This window comes from Rhinopithecus bieti, unplaced genomic scaffold, assembly GCF_001698545.2.
Source record: "Rhinopithecus bieti isolate Rb0 unplaced genomic scaffold, ASM169854v2 scaffold_1673, whole genome shotgun sequence".
Lineage (NCBI taxonomy): Eukaryota > Metazoa > Chordata > Mammalia > Primates > Cercopithecidae > Rhinopithecus > Rhinopithecus bieti.
The window spans coordinates 9,079,338-9,099,660 of record NW_016804690.1 but is presented as its reverse complement, the minus strand read 5'-3'; the positions used below and the strand labels follow the sequence as shown (position 1 = coordinate 9,099,660).

At 34.9% G+C, this 20,323-nt stretch overlaps 1 protein-coding gene across 1 annotated transcript in view; it reads right to left on the bottom strand.

Annotated features, from left to right (window-relative positions):
- The window catches only part of USH2A (usherin), an 821,881-nt gene that overhangs the window by 178,318 nt on the left and 623,240 nt on the right, over nucleotides 1–20,323 (bottom strand). The window contains exons 50-51 of the mRNA XM_017870028.1: nucleotides 13,576–13,774; nucleotides 8,912–9,080 (exon numbers count right to left, since the gene is read on the bottom strand). Of these exons, the coding sequence (XP_017725517.1) occupies nucleotides 8,912–9,080; nucleotides 13,576–13,774 (368 nt within the window). The remainder of the gene's footprint in view (nucleotides 1–8,911; nucleotides 9,081–13,575; nucleotides 13,775–20,323) is intronic.

Below are 20,323 nucleotides of genomic sequence, written 5' to 3'. Positions count from 1 at the left end.
TCTAGAGATGGATGGTGGTAATGATTGTACCACAATGTGAATGTACTCAATGCCACTGAACTCTGTGCTTAAAAATGGTTAAAATGATAAATTTTATGTTGTGTATATTTTACCATAAAAAGGTCCTGTAAACAAGGAAAAAATAAATCCATGCCTGGCTTCAGAGATCACTTTACTACCACCTTCTGAAATACTCTAGTCTCAAGATGAGTGAACAAGGTATCATAACTTCCCATAAAACTGAAGATAAGACAGTAGATTGTCCCTTCCTTCTAAATTACAAGAGCTTGCTAAACACTTAGAAGATACTTTGGCTCAGAAAAAAGAATAAAATTTAGACCACATTAATAGCTTTTGGGATTAAGCAATTAGATAAAGCAAAGAATGAGGACACCTCTATGTCTAGTCTACACAAAAACAACCTTCAATATTGTAAGGGACACTGGGAGAACACTTACTCTGCCTTTATTAGTGCATCTTAGAAAGACACAATCAAAAAAAAAAAAAGGACAAACTGACAAAACAGCACCTCTCTGTGAAAGTAGCTGCTCTCATCTATCCACAACTGCCCTTGACATAGAAAGAGAGAAATTTCTATGTAATTGTAAAAATAGAAGATTGATACTGAGGGTAGGTATATTATCTATGAAAAACCCTTTTAATTTTCCATTATCCCTTTCTAGGAATAATCAACTGTCTCAGTGGTAGACATATCAAATAATTTTCAGATTCTGCCTTTATTTTTCTTTCTCTTGAATCAACACATTTTTTGTTCAGTAATTCCACTTCAGTTCATCTGTTGAGAAGAGATCCACTTTGTAAATGAGATACCAGCATTAAATGTGAACCTGACAGTCTCTTTCTGTAGCTCCCAGGAGAAGAATGCCTGGTCTATAATTTGGTGGTGCCACCAGCTAATTACCTGATGCCTTTGTGATCAACATCTCTGACTTTGAATGTGTCTCCAAGATCCTCTGGGGCAAAAACTGCTCAGATGTGGGATTCATACAGGATGCTAACCCCTTAAAGATGTCTATCAATCTGGCTATGCATTTCTCGAAACTGGCCCAAAATCTACTAAAAAGAACAATATTTAATAACTTGGTCCATTGTATCTACATACCTCCAGAAAGTTACCTCAGTTGGCATAATACCTCATTATCCCCTGTACCAGTGCTTGTAGTTCACTGTTCACTCTATCAAAGTGATAAAAGACTTGTGTACCACTTTGGACAAGATTTAAGTGTCATCACTTTGTACAAGATTTAAGTGTCATTAACAAGATTGCACTCCCCCATTTCCCTGTAGTTCCCAACCCTAATACCATCCTACTGCCACTCCCTGAGGCAGCTGCTTAATTTATAGCAGATCTATACTTAGAACTTTTTTCATATATTCTTGCCCTCCTGCTCACAGTATCTTTTTTGTTTCATTTGTGACAGTTACTCCCCAAGAGTTTACAACAACGGCTTCTTAATTCTCACAATTGCTTAACCATTACCTTACTATGGTAAGCACAACATGGCCTCCCAAAGACATCCACATCCTCATCCCTGGAGCCTGTGACTATGTTATGTTACATGGCAAAGAGGAAAGAAGACAACAGATGTGATTAATTTTAATAATATGATGTGAGAAATGTTCAACTGGTCATTGTTGGCCTGGAAAATGGAAGGGGTCCACAAGCCAAAGAATGTGAGCAGCCTCTGCAAGGTGGAAAAGGCAAGAAAATGGGTTCTCACCTCCAGAAGGGAATGCAGCTCTTGTTAACTTCTTGGTTTTAGCTCAATGAAACCCATTTCAAACTTCTGATATTGAGATGCATAAGGTGAGTTTGTGTGGTTTTAAGCCACAAAGCTTCTGGTAATGAGTTATAGCAGCAATAGGAAACAAACTGAGTGATATTTAATTTCCTCTATAAGATTCAACTGTTGTACAATATGTGAATGATCATCTGTCATGCTCTCCAGATAGTCTTGAAAAACTGATTCCCTCTATTTGTCAACAGTGGTAGCATACAATCGACATAAAGTCTCTAAATGTCAATTTTGTCAGCACAAAGTGCTTTTACTAGGACTTAAATTCTAGGCTGTGACAGTTTGCAAAATGGAAAGTCCTTTTCTCCTCAAAGTTTGAAAGCTCTTCATGACTTTCCCTGGCTAGTTGCTAAAAGTCAACTTAGAGAATTGCTTGGCCTCATAGAATCAACAAGGATCCTTGGTTTCATAGGATCTCAAAGGTCATTAGATGTTTGAATCTTAGCTTTTGAGAACTGGCTATCCCTTTATAGGATCTGATGAAAGTGGACACCCCTGAGTCCTTGCTCTGAAATGATTCATTAGAAACTTTGCCATTTAAAGGAGGCCTGTTAGTCCCCTTTACTCATGTGCTCCCCAATTACTAAACATGTTTTTTCTATTTGGATATAAAAGATTGGGCTAGCTTTGGGTATTATAACTCAGCAGCCCAATGGACATCAGAAACATTAATATCCTGCTAATATTCCTAAAGTTACTTAATGAAGGTCAAACAACTAAGAGGTGAAAGAAATGGGATGTGGAGCCAGGAAGCTTGACTCCAGAACCAATATCTTATCCACTAATTACTCAGCATCAAACCACTGAAACACTACACAAAACTTAATCTTTCATAAGAATGTGATCATGAAATATTACTTGAAATAGTCATCACTGACTAAGACACTTTTGCTTTCTTTCTTTTAAAAATAGGGATGTTCGTTGTAATTTTAATGGAAATATATTTGCTATCTTTCTGTTCTACCAATATATGAGAAAAATATATTAAGTCACTCATACACAGTCATCACATTATTATAAAACACACCATCTCTAAGAGCTCACCCTAAAATTTAATCACGAAAATTCCTATTTTGATTAGCTGTGTGTCTTGGCCATGTTTCTATGTCCCATTTTTCCCATGTGTAAAATGGAAATAGAATTCTAAAGCAAAGTCTTTTAAAAATATTTTATTTAAAAAATATTCTTCAGGACCATTACTCTTTTTGGGTGCACACTTCCATGAATTTCAATGAAGAGACACCTCCAGGATACAAAGGAGTTTCATCACCCCCCAAAACACCCTCATGCTATCCCTGTATAGTCACATTCCCTTCTCATCCATTACCCTTGGCAACTGTCGACTTTTATCTCCTAAACTATGGTTTGTCTTGTATAGTATGTCATGTAAATGCAGTCTCACAGTTCGTAGCTTTTTGAGACTGGTTTATTTCACTGGGCATGATATCTTCTTGGCACTTATCAACACTTTGTTCTTTTTTATTGCTACATAGTATTCCTTTGTTCCACAGTTTGCCCATTCACTCACTTAGGGACATTTGAATTGTTTCCAGGTTTTGGCAGTAATGATTACAGCTGCGGTAAACATTCATGTGCAGGTTTTGTGTGAACATAAATTTGCTTTTCTCTAGGGTAAATATCCAGGAGGGGATCAAGACATACTCAGGATTTTCTCAAAATACGAATTTCTAGAATTCAGGAGACACTTGGCTTAGTCAATTATCTTTGAAAGGATCCTATAATATGGTATCTCCAAGTAAAAGGGAATTTAGTAAAAGTTTCCATGATGATGCTACCAGAGACCAATGAAGGAGCAATGAGCTTATTGTAAACAGTAAAATTACTGTATTTGTTATGTTCCTCTGGGTAAAATAACTCTGCTTGGTCTGAAATGCAGTTGCCATATTTTTTGTCTTCACATTCAGAGAACATAATGTCCCTCTTTGGTAAACTTTAAGATAATGTATCCCATGGTACAGGGCAACATCAGGCAATTAAACACCACTTAGGACAATGGTGATCTTAGAGGAAACATAGTGTACACATCTACATGGGGAAAGCCAACACTTTTTTTAAAAGCCTCTTTTGAGCATAACAAATGTTAACTGGTTTAGATATTTTAGTCATATTTTCTGAGATCCCTCAGAATCTTATTCAGTTACTGACAGAAGAAAAGACTTCAAAAAAAAAACAAAAAACAAAAAAAACGAAACAAAGATGGGATTATATCAATGGAGAAATAAAACTAATTCTTTTCTTCAAAAAAGGGCTATTAGACATAAGATACAAGGATCAGTCACCTTCTCATTAACCTCTCAAAATGAATCTATTTCAGGACAGACTGGAAAATGTTTTCTCTCTAAAAACTACTATGCAGTGTAACAGTTAATTGTTATTCTTATCAAAGAATGACCCACATTAACATTTACTTGAGGTCATTAGCATGTTTATAAAAAAGGGAGAGAAATGAGCATTCTTTTCTCTTCTGCTCTTTGTTATGGGGTGTTATGGAAGAAAGTCGTGAGAAAAAAAATAAAGTACATATTTATCAATATTTCAGACTAATCTATAAATATCAAAATGCCTATACCCATCTTGGTCTTGAACTGGCAGACTAGTGACCAGATTTAAATCACATTTACATGCAACAGGATTTGGGACCATTGTGCTTTTTTCCCCTCAATGTAACCAGTGTTAAACTAGTTAACAAAGACCACGGAGCTGAGGGCAGAGGTCACAAAATAATCTCTTCATTTAGGTACAGTGAGATTAATGATTGGAGCAAAACACTCTTTGATTATTTCATGAGATTGCTTTTTTCCTTTTCTCTTCACCAGGGTAGGCATTGTAATACTATGAAAAATGAACTACTTAAAAAAGAATCAAAATTTGGGGCATGCTCAATGGTTTGGTAAATATTAAAATGCTTTAGGTGTTCGGAAACATGTATTTATAGATACAGACAATAAATATTTTAAAACCCTTGGTCTAAAATTAATTATTAAAAGGCTTATATAATATCAATGACAACTTCTGAGCTTCCACGAGTTATTTCATTTTTGAGAAAAATGTTAAATTTTATTTTGAAACCTAACAAAAGTAGATTGTGCTGTCAGTTCAAAATCTGACTACTTGTGTTAGCATTGAGAAAGTCACAGGCAAGTGTCCTGAGTTAGTAGCAGTGATAGATATAAATACGTATTTTTCATTAGCTTTAAGGGACAGAGGATATTTTGCAGACTTTGAATAGTTGGTTGCAAATCATAACATCAAAAACTTTAATGTGATGTGGAAATGAAAACACTATTATTTAGTTCCATGATCAACTTGGTCTACTGGTGTGAAGAATGGTAGGAATTGAACAACACAAAATGTGCATCTCATCACTGTAATTATAATTTCATAGCAATTATTTGTAAGCAAGGGCAGATATGAACCATACATGAAAACTCCCCAAATGCAACTTATTTTGAGAAAGTAAAGCATTTAACAGTATTTGATCTATTGTTGACATTGTGAGCTGTAGTATGAAGAAGTTTAACAGTTTTCTACAAAACTCTTATTTCCATACATATTTTTACTTTTTCTAACTTGGAAAATCTGGTTTACTATAACTTATTCAAGTTTGAAATATTTTTGATAGAGAAATAACAGCACTGCTATAAAAAATGTATGTTTTTTTTCTATGAATTGTAAGGAAAAATAATGAGTGAAGGTTCTCTGCCTTGAGTAACCTTGAGCAGTATTTAATCAGGACACCTGAAACCACCTTTGCAAAAACTATGACAGTAAGAAAATTCTGACACTGGAAAATTATGACAGTGAAAAAAATTTGACCTAACCAATTTCATCTTGCTTCTAGTCTCCAAGCTACCCTTGTCCATTCCTCGGCATAGGCCAGGATAACTATGGGAGGTGTTTAGTTTACCGTTAAATTTCGAAACAATGATGACAGTCCTTTCCTGAAACAAACTTGCTCCTTGCTTGGGGGGCAGAGCACCTTTGTAAAATTAACAAATTAGCCACAAGAAACTATGGCTCAGGTGTTCATGCCACCAGAGGCCACACGATTCCTAACCTTCCCAACTGCTTCTATAGATAACGTCACTATTGTAAAACCTAAGATTAGTATTCAAGGTACTTTTTACTCTTTATTCTGACGGACCAGCTAGCATCACCCAGACCAGTAAACTGGCTCATCTGATCCTGTAGTCCCCATCTAGGAACTGACTAAGGGTGAGGAAACAGCTCTGACTCCCTATAATTTTATCCCCTACCAATAAACATCCCCCATTCCCTAGCCCTATGCCTACTGCACTATCCTAAAAAAAACCCTAGGTTGGGCCAGGCGTGGTGGCTCACGCCTGTAATCCCAGCACTTTAGGAGGCCAAGGCAGGCGGATCATCTGAAGTTAGGAGTTCGAAACCACCCTGACCAACATGGAGAATGCCCGTCTCCATTAAAAATACAAAATTAGGTGTGGTGGCACATGCCTATAATCCCAGCTACTCGGGAGGCTGAGGCAGGAGAATCGCTTGAACCTGGGAGGCAGAGGTTGCAGAGAGCCGGAGGTCAAGTCATTGTGAGAGGTGACAACGTGGTAGCAGCCCTCATTCTCGGCGCCTCCTCGGCCTCGGCGTCCACTCTGGAGGCCTTGAGGAGCCCTTCGGCCCGCCACTGCACTGTGGGAGCCCCATTCTGCGCTGGCCGAGGCCTAAGCTGGCTCCCTCTGCTTGCGGGGAGGTGTGGAGGGAGAGGTGCGGGCGGGAACCCGGGCTGCGCACTGTGCTCACCAGCCAGCGTGAGTTCCCGGCGGACGCGGGCTCGGTGGGCGGCACTATGAGAGGCGGCTGGCACTGCCAGCCCCGGGCAGTGAGGGGCTTAGCACCCAGGCCTTTTCCACACTGTGGAAGCTTTGTTCTTTCAGTCTTCGCAATAAATCTTGCTGCTGCTCACTCTTTTGGTCCGCACCGCCTTTATGAGCTGTAACACTCACCGCCAAGGTCTGCAGCTTCACTCCTCAGGTCAGCGAGATCACGAACCCACCACCCAGAGGAATGGACAACTCCGGACGGGAGGAACAAACAACTCCGCATGGGAGGAAGGAAAAACTCCAGATGAGTCACCTAGCTGTAACACCGCGAGGGTCCGCGGTTTCATTCTTGAAGTCAGTGAGACCAAGAACCCACCAATTCCGGACGCAATTGCACTCCGGCCTGGGCAACAAGAGTGAAACTCCACCTCAAAACAAACAAAAAGCAAAAAAAACCCAAAAACTAAAGAACTCTAGGGTTTCTTTTTTTTTTTTTTTTTTTTTTTTTTTTTTTTTTTTTTTTTTTTTTTTTTAGACATAGTCTTACTCTGTTGCCCAGGCTGGAGTGCATTGGCACAATGCAACCTCTGCCTCCCAGATTCAAGTGATTCTCCTGCCTCAGCCTCCAGAGTAGCTGGGATTACAGGCACCTGCCACCAGGCCCAGCTAATTTTTTGTTTTTTTTTTTTTTTTTTTTTACAAGAGATGGGGTTTTGCCATGTTGGCCAGGCTGATCTTGATCTCCCGACTTCAGGTGATCACCTGCCTCAGCCTCCTGAAGTGCTGGAATTACAGGTGTAAGTAAGCCACTGTGCCCAGACAAACCCTAGGTTTTGAATTTTTTGGGAGAGTGTTTTGAGTAAAAGCTCCTATCCTGCTTAGTTGGCTCTGTATTTATTAAGCTTTTTCTCTATTGTAGTACCACTGTTTTGGTAAATTGGCTCTATCTATGCAATGGGCAAGATGAACCCATCGGGTGATGACACACCTTCTATATTTGTTCCAGTATTTTGCAAAAAAGACACTGGGTTAGACAGTGTCTCATTTCACATGGCCTTGGATGGATATAGTTATACTGAACATAAGGTACATGAACCAGATATTGGGCATAAATTTCACCCTAAACTAGATATCTAAAAGCATTCAGATTTCCTACAGCCTCCAATAAACGTAGCTTTCTTGTCTTTCTCCTATATCCATTTCTTGCTCTTTAAAGAAGATATCGGTATCAAACTTAAGTAGTAGGAAAAAATTTGTATTCTCAATTACTTTTGTATTCTCAATTACTTTTGCAGGATAAATTGTAATCGACAGTGGTAGTAATGAAGAAGTTTAGAAGTCTTAAATAGTCCTTTTAAAAAAATTGTCAACACATGTTGATACTTTTTGGTTAAAGAGTCAGTAAAGTACTCAAAAGAGCATAGATTTAGAAAAGACATACCTATATTCACATTTTAGTTCTTTCACTTCTATTCACTTCTGCAAATCTGGATATGTTATTGATCCTCTCTAAAATAGTTTCCTTACTTGTAAACTGCAGAGAACATACCAATTTCCTAGAGTTGTGAAGATTCCGTAACGTATCCCTATGTAAAGCCTTTAACACAGAGCCTGCGAGAGACTTGGTACTTTAAAAATGCCAGTCGTTATTAGCATCATTCCCAATTATATTCACTAGGCATTTCTTTATGTAGTTGAAATTTGGAGCAAAATAGTTAGCTAAGCTGGCTAATACTAAAAAGGGAGGAAGGAAAAAAATCCAGTTTGCCACCCTTTGCAGCATTCTTCCTTCCCTTGCCTGACTTATAATGACGAGAGAATACTGCCAGTGGTCTAGAATTCTTAGACAAATAAAATTTGCAGTTACAATCTCTCCAGGAACAATGCATGTGTAGTTCAGATTAGAAATGGAGGAAGTGGAGAACAGCTTCATGGAGTGGAACAGTCAGCAATTCACAGATTTAATAGTGAAAATATATAGTCATGTTAATTTAAAAAAAAAAACACAAGATAAAAGGAGTTAACCAGATCTCCAGATTTATTTCTTTATGTAGTAGGTATTGTAAATTCCTTCTGTTCTCTTGTTTTCTAATATTTAGCCTTGCTTATATTTTAACAAGGCAGAAGGGATAAATAATATTTAGAGCAGGTTATTGGCTATGTGCTTGTGGTTCAATCTTTGTTGAGGGGGAGGTGTTTGAAATAGTTCACTGACATGAACAACTTGTTTATGTTTTCAGGTTCCCAAAGTTTTTGAGTACACCTGGAAAAAATCCTCACCTGGTAGAATTCTAGCGTAATACCCAGAGCAGCACCGATGGTTTGGTTGTGCCTCCTGTATTCGGCCACCACAACAAACTCCAGTAGAATTCAGAACAAATGGGATATACTTTTCTTCACAACAGCGGTGTCCAGGCTTGGGGTTATAGAGCACTCCGTTACAACAAACCTGAAAGTTTGAAATCAATTTTAAAGAAATACCAGTTTAGTTAACAGTATTATGTCACTCTATCTCATGTAACATAATTATTTTCTTATAAGGCATAGAAGATCTGAGAACATATTACTGATATTTCATTGGTTTAAAAATGTATTTTCAAGGATCGTTCAAATTTTTTAACTGTTATTTGATAGAATGTAGTTTTTTTGAAGTCTTCAACCATGTTTTGTGCTCTGTTACAGTACTCTAAATATGAATTGTCTTTTGAATGTCAGTGTTTCTGAGGTAAAGATGTTCAGAATTGTAAATAAACAATTTCCTTCTTATTTATATATATATTTTAAATGATTGTTTAATTTTAAAAACACCACATCCATGGATATTGTCTCTTATTAATCCTTTTTCAAAATAAATTGTGTTTTTTCTTGTAATTTATATGATCACTTATTCATGAACCCAATCTTCAGACAAGGCAATCACAACAGAGTCCAATATTTCAACATTTACATGTATATGTGTATATATACATATCTCATAAGCCACTAGCTTTAAAAAAGGATATCTATATGGAAATTAATTTTGAAAAGCCCCTTTAACTCTGTTTTCTTTAGGAACTGTGAAAAAAAATTATGTGCTTGAACAATCAAATAATTATTTGCATACTCACTTGAGGTCTGAGAGACTGACACACTGTATATACCACAAATCAAACAATGAATAGTTGCTAAAACATAGCATCAGAACCCATACTTGGCATAAGTTACATTAATTGGCTAGACATTTCCTGTGGTAGGCAAAAGCAACCACTATGAGGTGTCTCCCACTTTTCTTTTTTCTCATTGCTACCTTCAAAGTGCACCAACATTTGAACCAATTCAACAAAGAACAGTAGAATGTAGAAGTTCTAAGTCTTCAACAAAGCCACTAGTCTAGTATTTCATTCATTTTCTAAAAATTATCTAAAAGCAAAGACATTCAGCTCTTAAATTCAAAATCTACCACTGTGGTCCTCAGGCAGCCTTGCTAACTCAACTGTAATGAATTTCTTTCTTTGGGTTTAGTTACTGGCAATAAGGATTCAAAATTTTTCTAATTGCAAGGATAAATTAAGTGACAGCTCTCTTTGCTGCCATATTCTGTGTGAAAAGTAAATTTCAAAATCTTCTGTGTGAAAAGCAAATTTCAAAATCATGTCCCATTTTAAGAATTAAGCAAGGAATATTCTCTAGGTTTTATTTGGGATTTGTGAATGATGATAAAGGTAAAACAGCACACACTTCCCTCTTGTTTTATGACGGTGGCCTAAAATCTTGCCATTTGTGTTTTGATCTTAAAACAATTATTAAAGTCCCATTCACATAGAGTTAGTTTCTGGACAAAAACACATCCAATATTTCAGCAAGTTTATCCAGTACTTATCACCTTCTTTTGAAATTATTCTTCAAATATTTACTTACTGATGGGCCATTAGAATTGGTTCACTTCTATGTTTTCATTATCAATGCTTTCTTGGGCTCCTTCAGCCAAGTAAAACACATGCTTTTCTTCTAAGCCACCCTGGTTCAGATCATTGATGGGTCCCAAAGGAGACTTTTTCAAGTGATTATTTCTCTTAGGAGTTCTCTCCATAAACAGAAAATTTCCTAATCAAATTCAGTTTTTGAATTGTCGATATATATAATATATATGTTTCGATATATATGATGTATTTCAGTTTTGATATATATATATATCTTTTTATTATATAAAATTCATAATAAATAAATATATTTAAATATATGTTTAATACATATAAAATAATACCAATAATAAATATATAATGTATTTAAAACTATATACATTTTTTATCATATAAAATTTTAATAATGCCTTAAGCAAAGTCTTATTTTTATTGTTGGGATTAAAGAGGCAACACAAATATTGCAGTGAAAGACAATAGAGAAAGTCAATTAAATTAAACAAAATTGTGAATTGCATTTGGGGCTAGGTATTAACATATATTTCCTAGCATGAAAGACTGGAGAGAAGTAGGAAAGAGATGTTTATTGTAGGTCTAAAGGTGAGTGAGTTCTCACGAGATCTGATGGTTTAAAACTGTGTGACAGGTCTCCCCTTCGCTCTCTCTCCCTCCTGCCATCACATGAAGAAGGTCCTTGCCTCTCCTTCACCTTCCGCCATGATTAAAAGTTTCCTGAGGCCTCCCAGTCATGCTTTCTGTTAAGTCTGCAGAACTGTGAGTCAAACCTCTTATCTTCATAAATTACCCAGTCTCAGGTAATTCTTTGTAGCACTGTGAAAACGTACTAATCCACCTGGGAACATGTTAGAAATGCAAATTTTCAAAGCCAAATCTAAACCTACTGAATTAGAATCTCTGGGACTAGAGCTATGAGATCCTAGGTTTTAACAATCCCCCCAAGTCTTATGTCAACTGGGATTTGTGAACCATGGCTGTAATTTTATGGTAAGGCTTGCTTAAATATTTTGGGAAACATTGATGTTTACAGTGATTTGGCCAAAAAACCTTTAAACCTTCAATAAAAGTCTCTTTTCTACTTCTCTTCAATCTTTCATGCTAGGAAATGTATATTAGTACTTAGCCCCAAACTGAAATTTACAATTTTTTCTTGAAATTTAACTGACATCCTTTATTCTCTTTTACTGCAATACCTGTGTTGCCTCTTTAATCCCAACAATAAAAATAAGACTTTGTTTAAGCCATCACTAAATAGTGTGTCTCATTTTATTGTAATAATGTGTGACATTTGCATTACATTATAAGAATAACCAAATGTGATGTTTCTTTTCAAGACTACGAGGTTAGATTGGCACATACCTGTTTTCTAAAGGCTAACTTTTGTTTCCCTATTCTTCAATTTACATTTATTTTCTATAAAAGGTGACCTGTATGACTTTTTTTTTTTTTTTTTTAGAGTAGATTTGTCTTAATCATTTTTAAATTGATTTAAAATTAAACTAACCAGTTCTTTGTCATTCATTGAATTTAGGAATGTTACACCAACCAGTCACTTATTTGGTAGAAAGCTTCGTTAAATTTTTCAAAAGTTACAAAAGCAGTTTCTGAAATCACAGCATAAAGAAAGGCAGAAGTAATTTTATGAATTATTTAGCCTAAACATAGGTAAATATTATTTTGTTGATACTTTATTAATATTTTCTTCATCCTATTACTTTTCTTCACCCTATCACAGATATATTTTAATTTAATATGGACATTTTAAGAACATCTACCTTTTGATCTGTTACAATAAACTTGAATTGAAACGTTATCTTTACTAGTTTTACTTTACTTAGCTTTGATTTTACCACTAAAGTTACAGGGTTGAAATTTATCAAATCCATTATACAAGCCTAAACTACTGTGACAGTTTCTGGCCAGAATCAGTTTTTACTTTGATGAAACACATTGTTTTCTGCACTCCACAAACTTTAAGTCATTCATTTATATGCCTATAAACTATTCTCTCTTTGTCCACTTCTTAACGGATAATAAATATTAAAATAATAAAAGCAAAGAAAAAAATTGAGAAGTGAATTCTGTATTTTGCCAACATTTTCCCAAGTTTTTTTTAAATGGAGGATATGTTTAATGGGCAAATTTATTTTAGTATTTTTCTTCTCAGAAATCCCAAATTTAATTTCATACAAATATGTCCATCAGATGTGTGTATTTAAATATGTGCATACTTAATGGCATAAAATGATGTCAAACTTAGGCATAATGATAATTTTAGAGTGTAGGTATCAAAAAATGCATAGTTAGTAAGTGCTGGCTTTACGCATTTCTTAGATGATAACTACTGCTAAAATTGTGTCAGCTGTTATAATTTGTATTTTGATCCATATTGCTTCAGTAACTCACTTTCTTAATTACTGTGTTCTTTTGCAGTAAATCTTATAATTTAGTAGTAGCTTTAGCCATTGAATGTGTGATGCTGTTGTTGATAAATAAGGACATTATTTCATTATATAAAATTCTACCTTGAAACTAAGGATTTTGTGTTGTTTGTCAATAAAAGTCATTTACAAACTCCTCTGTCTGGCTGTATTATTGATCTGATTTCTAAACAGCATCTAATATGAACATTAATCTGCAAATGGCTATAATGCGAAAATATTTCTGACAAATCATAAAATGTCCTCCTCACAGTTACTCATCAGTGCCATATAAACAAACACATATTTGTAGCTGAAAACATCTGTTGTAAAGAAAATTTTAAGTCACTCAATCAAATACAAATTTGGGATGTACCCTATTGTAATAAGTTTTTATTTCTTGTGAAGATAATAAAAAATGCGAAGGCTAAAAGTGCTCATGGGGGTGATAACAGTTTTTGTAAGCATCCTTTCTTTTCCTTGGAGTCTTCTTCATAGAGTAGTGGAAATATTGATCATAATACACCATGGTGTGAGAAGCTAATAATTTCACTTGGAGTCTTGAGTGAGAAAAACATGGTTCACTGATTAGTTTGAAAAGACTTACCTTAGCTTCAGGAGAATAGCAAATGTGTCCACAGATATATTCAGGTTTTTGACACCTCACTGCCTTGCAGAGCTCATCACTCTGGTCCTGCACTAACTTCTGAGTTTTAGGGCATGGATACCATGTTTTCCATAGGAGATCATATCCAAGAATGATGCCATTGGGCTTCCGTGGAGACATCCAATCAATTTGAAGAGATCTGCAACAGGTAGAATAATCAATACTTCTGAAAAGACACTGCTTAACATTGATGCTATCAGTCTTAAGTAAAAAGTGGCAGCAATAGATGCTTATATATATATAATTATATATGTTTATATATGAAATCATATAATATATTTTCAAATTTTATGTTAGCTTTTGGAAGAATAACACATGGCATGAGGTGGTTTATCACTTTAAGTTTCAAAGACAAGAAGCAAATATCACTATGGCTAATCAGGAAAATCAGAGCATTTTGTTTGGTAAGCAAAGATAAGACATACATGACTTGGTAAATGAGGTGACAATTAGAACATGTGGCAACTTAATGCCTACTTCTAACCAGCTTCTCCTTTGCCTTGCCTTACCTAGGAGTTGTGATGTGAACCATAACTGCTCAAAGATGCCACGGGAACACCGTGATGGGATTCCTATGGAGGTTCCTACGAAATTTTAGCTTTCTTGAAACAGCTGCCACCTTCTCCTTTCCTCTTTCTTTCTGCTAAACATGATATCTACAATTTCAGCAATCATATTTCAGTTATTTGAGAAAGGCCACAAGAATCACAAAGATGCTGCCATTATATTTGGCATTGCCGAACCAATGCCAACAACTATCCACAGCGGACTCTTGAACAAAATAAATTTGAACTGTGCAGATCCACTTACAGGTAGATTTTCTTCCACCTCTCCCACCTATGAGATGGCAAGGCCCACCCTTCCTCTTTCTTCTCCTACTTAGCTTACTCAATATAATGATAATGAGGATGAAGACTTTTATGATGATCCACTTCCACTTAATTAAAAGTAAATATATTTTCTCTTCCTTATGATTTTCTTAATGACATTTTCCTTTCTTTAGCTTACTTATGATAGGAATATAGTATAAATATATATACAAACTATGTTTTAATCAGTGTTTTATGTTATCAGTAAGGCTTCTGGTCAACAGTAGGCTATTAGTAGTTAAATTTTGGGACAGTCAAAAGTTATATGCAGATTTTTGACTGGGTGAGGATCAGCAGTCCTAACCCCGGCATCGTTCAAGAGTCAACTATATATCTAGAGCTATTTACTTAAGTCTCTTTTGTCAGGCATTTTGTTACTTTTAGCCAAAATAAATGCCCACACTGAGAAATTTTATAGTCACTAACTTATTTGAAATATACTTTGCTTCACTTTTTTACTCACCTAAATAGATTCTTTTTTTTTTTCAATAACTCTTTAACTAACATGGTCAGACATGTTTTCTGGTCAAAATATAGAACTTAAAGATTCCCATAAGAAATATGCTTACATTATCATGTTCTTAAAGAAAGTGTTTGATTTTTTAAAATTGAGTGATAATTTCAATTTAAACCAAGGTAGAAAGTTTTTATGAGAGGCAGGGTTTGGTATACAATGAAGGTATAACATCTGATCAAAACTTTACTGCATTTTCAATGATCTATTAATATTTCATTTGCTGTAGCAAATGAGGTCATAACATAAAGCTGTTCAGAGAGGAGACAACCCTGAATAAAATGATTTAGTCTTAGGTTAATGCTATAGAACTTAAATTCTGCACTTAGGTCTACTTGCCAGAAAAATACTGCCTAGACCACACATCTATGCTATCTTTAGTATTTGCTTAATAATCTCTATAAGAAGACAATAGTTAAAGTTTTTAATTAAACCCCAGAGGTTTGAACATGACATATTCTTGCAGTGTAGCACAGCAAAGAAAACCTTTTTGTGAAACACAAGGTAAATATAAATATTATAATGATTTTTTGTTCTCATCGTTTTCAGAAAAATGAGTGAAACTCTGACATTCAAGATTAGTTTTTTTTAATGATTCTAGAATTTCTAGCCACAAAAATTAACTAATCACAAATATAGATAGGGTACATTTTACATATAAAGCATTAGCGTTCCCATATATACTTTGGAATAAAACAAGCACATATGAACTTTGTCCTTCTATTTCAAAAGTTAAACAATAAAAATCTCACAACTTATGTTGGATGCTTTCTTGCTATTGTGTAAAATAACATTTCAACTATACCTTTCATTTTAAGGCAAAATATGTCTTTGGAGGCCAAATAACTGGACCCTATCAGAATTCCAAGTGACATCACACATTAGGAATTCAGTTAGGCCCAAACATTTATGTTAAAAAGCAGCAGTCAAGATAAACCTCAACACTTTATAGACTGTTAAAAAAAGGAAAATTATTATTTCAGTTTCGTAGGGGTACAAACATAACACATTCAGTAATAAAACTCTGTAGATAGAAATTAATGTCACCTATGAGAGAATAGTTTCATAGGTGACTTGTATAGCCACATCTATTATTCTAAAGTCTTTATCCAACTTTCAAAATTAATTCCACATTCTGCAGATACCTCTTTTGCATTCTCTGCATAATCAACTACAGAAAAGATTACATTTAAGTGACATTCAAGAGTTTGACTTATCCACAAAAGCTCATGAACTAGTAAAGTCTAGAAAATACCATGTAGAGCACATTCCATGCCATTATAACTTCTCTTTGTTGTGCAGCATAACTGTTCAGTGAGACTGCCTATATTTTCAGCGAGAACATGAACAGTTTGCTTTCGAGGATTTAATCAAGTACACGAAGGAAAATGATTAAGAAGAGTAGTGGGTTTAACATCTGTACATCTCTGATTAGAGACAACTGGAGAGACAATGAAAACTCCTTTGGTTGCTGATCTGAAAATGAAAGGCATCTTTGAGAAATATGTATCATTATTAGCGGGATTAATAGTTTCATGGCTTTGATGTTTAAGAATAAAATAGAATGAACATTCTTCAATCCCAGGAGTAAATATTAAATATTGGAGAAAAGAGCTGAAGATATTTTGGGCACTCATGCATAAACATATAAACAGATTGCAAATATTTGAATGAATGTGTTTTTGGTAAATTTGCTCATGAAATAGCTGTTATCGTTTTCTTAGATTTTAAAGCAATAGGGACTGAAATTTAAAATACCTTAATATAACTTCTGATAAAAGTCACCATGTCTACACACAATTTTTTCTCTCTCAAATCTTTGGGTTACATTTTCTCATATTTTCTTGTTCCTTCATACACACACACACACACACACACAGACACACACACACACCACATACACACAACATTGGATTATACATTGAAAGTCTCTAGCTTGAATTATCTTCCTCTGAAAGTAACAGGCTGTACTAGCAGTCAGTTAAATTACAGGTGGATTACAATCTTGGGGAAGCCTGGAGTTTAAAAAAATATTTTTTAATCAATACATAATGGATGTACATATTTCAGGGTACATGTGAGAATTTAATACATTCATATAATTTGTAAAGAGCAAATCAATGTAATTGGCATATCCATCACCTTAAATATTTGTCTTTTCTTTATGCTAACAACATTTAAAATATTCCTTTCTAGCTATTGTGAAATATGTAAAATATATTGTAAACTATAAATCACCTTACTGATCTATCAAATACTAGGTCTTATCTCTTCATTGAAACTGTAAATTTATATCCATTAATTAATCCATTCTTCATCCCCCTCTCCCCACGACACTTTCAGGCCTCCAGTAATCACCAGTCTACTCTTTATCTTCATAAGATTCACTTTTTTATCTCCCACATATGAAAGAGAACACGCAATGTTTGTCTTTCCATGCCTGACTTATTTCACTTAACGTAATGACCTCCAGTTCCATCCACGTTGCGGTAAATAATAGGAGTTTAGTCTTTTTTTAAGGCTGAATAAGAGTCCATTGTGTATATGTACCACACTTTCTTTATCCATTCATTCATGGTGGGCACTTAGGTTGATTTCATATTTTGGTTATTGTGAATAGCACTGCAATAAACATGAGAGGACAGGTGTCTTTTCAATATACTGTTTTCCTTTCTTTTGGATATACACCCAGTAGTGAATTGCTGCACTATACAGTAGTTCTATTTTTAGTTTCATGAGGAATCCCCATACAGTATTCTATAGTGGCTGTACAAATTTACATTCCCACCGACAGTGTAGATCGAGTTCCCCTTTCTCCACATCTTCACCAGCATCCATTGTTTCCTGCTTTTTTATTTTATCAAAGCCATTTTATCTGGGGTGACATAATCATCATGGTTTTGAGTTGCAATTCTCTGATGATTAGTGATGTTGAACATTTTTTTCATATACCTATTGGCCATTTGTATGTCTTCTGAATAGGCAATAGGCAGTAGAAATGCCTATTCAGATCTTCTGCCAGTTTTTAATCAGATGTTTTGGTTTTTTTTGCTATTGAGTTGTTTAAGCTATTTATATATCCCAGTTATTAATTCATTGCCAGATAGATAGTTTGCAAGTATTTTCTCTCATCCTATGGCATGTCTATTCACTTTGTTGATTGCTTCCTTTATTGTGCAGAAGCATTTTAGCTTGATGTAATCCCACTTTTCTGTTTTTGCTTCTCTTGCCAGTGTTTTTGAGATCTTACACAAATGTCTTTGTCTAGGTCATGTCTGGGAGTATCTCCCCAATGTTTTCTTCTATTAGTTTTAGAGTTTCAAGTCTTAGACTTACGTCTTTAATCCATTTTGAGTTGATTCTTGAATGTGGTAAGAGATAGGGGTCTAGTTTCATTCTTCTGCTTATGGATATCTAGTTTTCCCAGCACCATTTATTAAAAAGACTGTCTCCTCATGGCAAGTTCTTGGTGCCTTTGTTAAAAATGAGTTGTCTGTAAATGCAGGGATTTATATCTAGGTTCTCTGTTCTATTCAATTGGTTTATGTGTGTGTTTTTATGCCAATACCATGCTGATTTCATTTCTTTAGGTTTGTGCTATATTTTGAAGTAAGGTAGTGTAATGCCTCCAGCTTTGTCTTTTTTTACTCAGATTGCTTCAGCTATTCTTGGTGTTTTGTGGTTCCAGATACATTTTAGAAATATTTTTCTATTTCTGTGAAGAATGTAATTGGTCTTTTGATAGGTATTACATTGAATCTGTAAATAACTTTGGGTAAGATTGTCATTTTAACAATATTAATTCTTCTAATCCAAGAGCACGGAATAGCTGTCCATTTATTTGTATCTTACTCAATTTCTTTCATCAGTATTTTATAGTTTTACTTGTACAGATATTTGACTCCTTTAGTTAAATTGATTCCTAGGTATTTTACATTCTTTGTAGCTATTGTTAATGGGACTGCTTTCTTGATTTCTTTTCAGATTGCTTGCTGTTGGTATATATAACTGCTGATTTTTGTATGTTGAGTTTGTATTCTGCAACTTTACTAAATTTGTTCATCCGTTCTAACAGGTTTTTTTGGTGGAGTCTAAGTTTTCTAATTATAAGAGGATGTCATCTGAGAACAAGGCTAATTTGACTTATCCCTTTCCAATTTGGATGCCCTCTATTTCTTCTCTTGACTAATTGCCTCACCAGGATTTCCAGTATTGTGTTAAGTAAAAGCGGAAGTGGACATCCTTGTCTTGTTGCAGTTCTTAGAGGAAAGGCTTTCATTTTTTCCCAGTTCAGTACAGTGTTAGCCATGGGTTTGTCATACACGGCTTTTATTTTGAGGTATGCACCTTCTATATCCAGTTTCTTGAGGGATTTTGTAATAAAGCCATGCTGAATTTTATCAAATGCTTTTTCAGCATCTATTGAAATGATCATATGGTCATTGTACTTGGTTCTGTTCATGTGATGTATCATGTTTATTGAGTTGCACATTTTGAACCATCCTTATACCTGGAATGAATCCCACTTGATCACAATAAATAATTTTTTAAGGTGATGTTGAATTCTATTTGCTAGTATCATGTTGAGGATTTCTGCATCTATGCTCATCAGTGAAATCAGACTGTAGTTTTCTTTTTTTTGTTGTGTCCTTGTCTGGTTTTGATATCAGGGCAATGCTGGTCACATAGAATGGGTTTGAAAGTATTCCTTCCCCCCCGTTTTTTTTTGAATAGTTTGAATAAAATTAATATTAGTTCTTCTTTAAATATTTGATAGAATTCATCAGTGAAGTCATCATGTTCTGAGCTTTCCTCTGATGGGAGAATTTTTGTTATGGCTTTAATCTCATTACTCATTACTGGTTCATTGAGTTTCTCTATTTCTTCATGGTTCAATCTTGGTACATTGTATTTGTCCAGGAATTAATTAATCCGTTTATTCTAGAATATGTATATATATATATACATGCGTGTGTGTGTGTGTGTGTGTGTGTGTGTGTATGTGTAGTTGTTTATAATACTTTCTAATGATTTGTTGTATTTCTGAGCTCTCAGCTGTTATATCTCCTTTTTTGCTTCTGATTTTTTTTGGGGGGGGGACTTCTGTCTTTTTCTTATTTAATCTAGCTAAAGGTTTGTCCACTTTGTTTCTCTTTTCAAGAAACCAACTTTATTTTTATTTTTATTTTTTATTATTCTTTAAGTTCTAGGGTACATGTGCATAATGTGCAGGTTTGTTACATATGTATACTTGTGCCATGTTGGTGTGCTGCACCCATCAACTCATCAGCACCCATCAACTCGT